Genomic DNA, 6,071 nt, shown 5'->3' with positions numbered 1-6,071 from the left:
GTCCACCTGGGTGTCCCCACACCCACCCAGGTGTCCCCACCCCAGGCCACGTGCCCCTGTGCCTGGCCAGGTGCCACCCTCCCCAGCCAGGTGTCCCCGTAGGAGTCCACATGCCCCCACACCTGGCCTCCTGTCCCCACACCTGGTGTACAGCCGGGTGTCCCCGTGCCTGCTCAGGTGTCCCTGCACCTGCCCACGCACCCCTGCCTTGGTCCCGTGTCCCCAGAGGAGGCCACATATCCCCAGGCCTCCTGCCCTCCTTGGCCAGGGGTCCCTAAGCCCAGCCAGGTGTGCCCATGCCTGGTCCCTGCCCCTGCACTTGGCCACGTGTCCCCACACCTGGACAGGGGTCCCTGACCTCATGGGAGGCCACACGTCCCCGTGCCTCCAGCCTTCCTGGCCAGGGGTCCCCATGCCCAGACAGGTGTCCCCATGCCTCCAGCCGTGCTGGCCAGGGGTCCCCATGCCCGGAGAAGTGTCCCCAAGCCCACCGCGTGCCCCCGTCCCCAGCCACATGTCCCCCAGCCGTCCGGCTGCCCCGCACCCCCCCCTCCCACCCATCCCGGTGCCGCAGAGAGGAGGCAGCGCGGTGGGGGTGGCAGCGTTTATTGTCGGCCTCAGTTGGCCGCCAGGATGGAATTGATCCAGTTGCAGAGCATGGTGACGCGGGCGTAGATGCCGGGCATGTTGGGGTCACAGGTGCTGCTGCCCCAGGAGACGATGCCCACCAGGGTCCAGGTGCCGTCCTTCTGGCACACCAGCGGGCCCCCGGAGTCGCCCTGCGGGCAGCGGGTGAGCGCAGGGGCTGGGGGGGGGGGGGCTGGGGGCGGGGGGGCCCCGGGGGCACCTACCATGCAGGAGGAGGCGCTGTTGGCACCGGTGCACACCATCACATCAGCGATGCGGTACCCCCCAGTACTGCTTGCACTGTGCGTTGGTGAGCAGGGGCAGGGCCACCTGCTGCAGCACCGCCAGCGTCCCCGAGGCTGCAGGCGAGTGGGCTGGCGTCAGCACCCGCACGGCCCCCGGGTGCCCTGGGGACGGGGACGGCGACAGGGACGGGGACAGGGATTGGGATGGGGACTGGCATGGGGATGGGGACAGGGACGGGGATGGGTATAGGGATGGGGATGGGGACTTGCATGGGGACGTGGACAGGGATGGAGATGGGTATAGGGATGGGGACAGGAAGGTGCGGTACCGTTGGGGTCAGTGAGCCCCCAGCCGGTGGTGACGCAGGTCATGCCCCCTGGGAAGTAGTCAGTGGCCTGGGGCAGGCAGACGGGGGACACACGGGCCGACAGCCGTGCCGGAGTGGCCAGTTTGAGCAGGGTGATGTCATCGTGGATGGTCAGCATGTTGAACCTGGGGTTCTTGAAGACCTGGAGCAGGCGGCACCGCTCCCAGCACCCGCACCCCCGGCCAGGGCGCCAGGCACTGAGGACTCCACGGGGACCAACAGGGACCCCAGGGACTGATGGGGACCCTGGGGACCAACGGGGTCCCCTGTGACTGAGGGGATCCCGGGGAATGGCCCCGTGGGTCCCAGGCTGACAGGGTCCCTGGGGTGCAGATCCCAGCCCTTGGGGCACAGGGGAGCAGGGATGTGGCAGGGACTCATGAGGACCCAGGGAGAAAAACCCAAGTGCTGGGCTGAAAGGGACCCAGAGAGAAGTTCCCAGTCTGGGGACAGATGGGTGGCAGGCACATCCCAGGGACCAGGGACACCCCCTAGGGACCAGGGACACCAACAGGGAGCAGACCCCAAACCCTGGGCTGATGGGGACCTGGGGAGCAGACCCCAGCCCCTGGGGCACTGGGCAGTGGGGACACCCCAGGCACCAAGGACAGCAACGGGGACTCGGGGAGACCCTGGGGGCGGGGGGCAAACCCCAAATCCCCAGCTGAGGCGCTCCCAGGGAGCAGGCGACAACCCCAGGCACCGATGGGTGCCAGGGACCAGGGAGCAGGCGCCAGACCCCAATGGTCAGGACAATGGGGCCATCAATGAGCCCATGTCCCACCTGGGGTTGCTGCTGGCCGGGGACCTCGGGGCTGCTCAGGGCCCTGCTGGGCAGCCGCAAGCCCAGGAGCACTGGGGGAGCAGGGACAGCCCAGGGGACCCAAGACCAGGGGTGCGGGGCACCATGGACACCCCAGGGATCCTGACCCTCAGGCTAACGGGACCAGGGACCCCCTGGGGACCTGAGCCCCAGGACAAGGGGGACCTGGACCCGCAGGGCTCCCCGTGGTGTCTGTGGGACCCCGCAGGCCCACGGCCCCCGCGCTGGTGGTATCTTCTCGATGGTCAGCCTCTGCTCGTCAGGGCTGGGCGAGGTCTGGTCGTACGCGCCCACCACCATGGTGTCGGTGGTCCTGGGCACGGGCAGGCACTGAGCACCGGGCACAGGGGTGGGGGGGCCCTGGGGACCCGTACCCATGCCCAGCCCCGGGCTGGTGGGCGGCAGAGCCGGTGCCTACCTGACACCGCAGTGGACAGCAGTGACCACCCAGTTCTCGCTGATCAGCGACCCGCCACAGAAGTGGAAGTTGTCATAGCGCTGGCGGGAAGAGCTGCTGTCAGTTCCCGGCACTGCCGGCACCGTCGCCGGGGTGCTCTGTGCCCGGCCCGCGCCCCGGCACCCACCCTGGCACCCAGCCCAGCACCCAGCCCCGCTGCGGGCAGCCACCTGGAGGGAGACCTGCCATGGCCAGAACCCTGGCACTGCCGGCTCCCCGTTGATGATGCGGTTGTAGCCGTGGATGACGGGCGTGATGGCAGGCACGCCGCAGCCTGTGGGGCACAGGCAGACGTAGGACGGGGTTCTGGCTGCCCGTGCCCCGTGCCCCCCCACTGCCGACGCGTCCCCTCGCCTCTCGCCCGCCCTGCCGGGCCCCACAGCCCCATGCACTCACCAGTGAGAGGGTGGCACGGGCAGAGCCCGCCAGCGCTAGGCAGCTCACCAGCCACAGCAGAACCATCGCCACTCGAGAGAATAGACCCTGCCTGGGGCTCGGCGCGTCTTATAGACGCCAATGGGCAAGGCCCCACCGCTGGCCGTGCAGCCGCGGCCTCGGGAGATAGCGTGGCACCCGGTGAGGTATGGGGGGGGTGGGCGAGGGGTGAAGGCCAGCAACACCTGGGAGCCCTGGCATCTTTGGTGTGGGAGCAGGCGCTGGACGTTTACAATTTTGGGGCTGGGCTCTGGCGGTGGTGCTGAGAGCGAGCAAGGCACCAACGTGGGCACCCTGAGCTGTCTGGCAACTGCGGAACCGTGGTGCCTGTGTGGCTGTGGAAGGGCTGCCACGGGAAGGCGAGGGCCAGCAACAGCTGACAGTCCTGGCACCTTTGGTGTGGGAGCAGGCGCTGGACGTTGGCGATTTCGGAGCTGGGCTCTGGCGGCGGTGCTGAGAGCGAGCAATGCACCAACGTGGGCACCGTGAGCTGGCTGGCAAGCTCTGAGCCGCGGTGCCTGTGGGGCTGTGGAAGGGCTGCCACGGGAAGGCGAGGGCCAGCAACACCTGGGAGTCGTGGCACCTTTGGTGTGGGAGCAGGCGCTAGACGTTTGCAATTTTGCAGCTGGGCTCTGGCGGTGACGCTGAGAGCGAGCAAGGCACCAATGTGGGCAACCTGATCTGGCTGGCAAGCGCGGAGCCCCAGTGCTGTGGGGCTGTGGAAGGGCTGCCACGGGAAGGCGAGGGCCAGCAACACCTGGGAGTCCTGGCCCCTTTGGTGTGGGAGCAGGCGCTGGATGTTTGCAATTTTGGGGCTGGGCTCTGGCGGTGGTGCTGAGAGCGATCAAGGCACCAACGTGGGCACCCTGAGCTGGCTGGCAAGCTCTGAGCCGTGGTGCCTGTGGGGCTGTAGAAGGGCTGCCACGGGAAGGCGAGGGCCAGCAACACCTGGGCGTCCTGGCCCCTTTGGTGTGGGAGCAGGCGCTGGATGTTTGCAATTTTGGGGCTGGGCTCTGGCGGTGGTGCTGAGAGCGATCAAGGCAGCAACGTGGGCAGCCTGAGCTTGTTGGCAAGCTCTGAGCCGTGGTGCCTGTGGGGCTGTGGAAGGGCTGCCAAGGGAAGGCGAGGGCCAGCAACACCTGGGAGCCCTGGCACCTTTGGTGTGGGACCAGGCGCTAGACGTTTGCAATTTTGGGGCTGGGCTCTGGCGGTGGTGCTGAGAGCGATCAAGGCACCAACGTGGGCACCCTGAGCTGGCTGGCAAGCGTGGAGCCACGGTGCCTGTGGGGCTGTGGAAGGGCTGCCAAGGGAAGGCAAAGGCCAGCAACACCCGGGAGTCCAGGCCCCTTTGGTGTGGGAGCAGGCACTGGACGTTGGCGATTGGAAGCTGGGCTCTGGCGGTGGTGCTGAGAGCGATCAAGGCACCAACGTGGGCACCCTGAGCTGGCTGGCAAGCTCTGAGCCGCGGTGCCTGTGGGGCTGTGGAAGGGCTGCCACGGGAAGGCGAGGGCCAGCAAAAGCTGACAGTCCTGGCCCCTTTGGTGTGGGAGCAGGCGGTGGCTATTCGCGATTATGGAGCTGGGCTCTGGCAGCGGCGCTGAGAACGAGCAAGGCACCAACGTGGGCAGCCTGAGCTGGCTGGCAAGCGCGGAGCCCCGGTCCCTGTGGGGCTGTGGAAGGGCTGCCAAGGGAAGGCGAGGGCCAGCAACACCTGGGAGTCGTGGCCCCTTTGGTGTGGGAGCAGGCGCTGGACGTTTGCAATTTGGGAGCTGGGCTCTGGCGGCGGCGCTGAGAACGAGCAAGGCACCAACGTGGGCACCCTGCACTGGCTGGCAAGCTCTGAGCCACGGTGCCTGTGGGGCTGTGGAAGGGCTGCCACGGGAAGGCGAGGGCCAGCAACACCTGGGAGCCCTGGCATCTTTGGTGTGGGAGCAGGCGCTGGACGTTGGCAATTTGGGAGCTGGGCTCTGGCGGTGGTGCTGAGAGCGAGCAAGGCACCAACGTGGGCACCGTGAGCTGGCTGGCAAGCTCTGAGCCGTGGTGCCTGTGGGGCTGTGGAAGGGCTGCCACGGGAAGGCGAGGGCCAGCAACACCTGGGAGTCGTGGCCCCTTTGGTGTGGGAGCAGGCGCTCGACGCTTGCAATTGGAAGCTGGGCTCTGGCGGTGACGCTGAGGGCGAGCAAGGCACCAACGTGGGCACCCTGAGCTGGCTGGCAAGCTCTGATCCCCGGTCCCTGTGGGGCTGTGGAAGGGCTGCCAAGGGAAGGCGAGGGCCAGCAACACCTGGGAGTCGTGGCCCCTTTGGTGTGGGAGAAGGCGCTGGACGTTTGCAATTTTGGGGCTGGGCTCTGGCGGCGCTGCTGAGAGCGATCAAGGCAGTAACGTGGGCAGCCTGAGCTTGTTGGCAAGCTCTGAGCCCCGGTGTGTGTGGGCTGTGGAAGGGATGCCACGGGAAGGCGAGGGCCAGCAACACCTGGGAGCCCTGGCACCTTTGGTGTTGGAGCAGGCGCTGGACGTTTGCAATTTTGGGGCTGGGCTCTGGCAGCGGTGCTGAGAGCGATCAAGGCACCAACGTGGGCAGCCTGAGCTTGTTGGCAAGCTGTGAGCCCCAGTGCCTGTGGGGCTGTGGAAGGGCTGCCACGGGAAGGCGAGTGCCAGCAACACCTGGGAGTCCTGGCACCTTTGGTGTGGGAGCAGGCGCTGGACGTTGGCGATTGGAAGCTGGGCTCTGGCGGTGGTGCTGAGAGCGAGCAAGGCACCAACGTGGGCACCCTGAGCTGGCTGGCAAGCTCTGAGCCACGGTGCCTGTGGGACTGTGGAAGGGCTGCCACGGGAAGGCGAGGGCCAGCAACACCTGGGAGTCCTGGCCCCTTTGGTGTGGGAGCAGGCGCTGGATGTTTGCAATTTTGGGGCTGGGCTCTGGCGGTGGTGCTGAGAGCGATCAAGGCACCAACGTGGGCACCCTGAGCTTGTTGGCAAGCTCTGAGCCGTGGTGCCTGTGGGGCTGTGGAAGGGCTGCCACGGGAAGGCGAGGGCCAGCAACATCTGGGCGTCCTGGCCCCTTTGGTGTGGGAGCAGGCGCTGGATGTTTGCAATTTTGGGGCTGGGCTCTGGCG

The 6,071-nt window shown here is 67.7% G+C and overlaps 1 protein-coding gene across 1 annotated transcript; it reads right to left on the bottom strand.

Moving 5' to 3' along the window:
• Positions 1–617: 617 nt before the first annotated feature.
• On the bottom strand, positions 618–2,982 carry LOC143165491 (chymotrypsinogen 2-like). Its single transcript, XM_076348965.1, is given in 8 exon segments — positions 618–779; positions 852–911; positions 913–986; positions 1,202–1,382; positions 2,289–2,376; positions 2,482–2,561; positions 2,691–2,794; positions 2,934–2,982. Coding segments are annotated over 8 exon segments (798 nt in total).
• Between the last annotated feature and the right edge of the window lie 3,089 nt (positions 2,983–6,071).

The sequence above is a fragment of the Aptenodytes patagonicus genome, chromosome 11 (genome assembly GCF_965638725.1).
Source record: "Aptenodytes patagonicus chromosome 11, bAptPat1.pri.cur, whole genome shotgun sequence".
Lineage (NCBI taxonomy): Eukaryota > Metazoa > Chordata > Aves > Sphenisciformes > Spheniscidae > Aptenodytes > Aptenodytes patagonicus.
The sequence above is the reverse complement of the archived record's forward strand: the minus strand, read 5'-3'. Positions and strand labels throughout refer to the sequence as shown.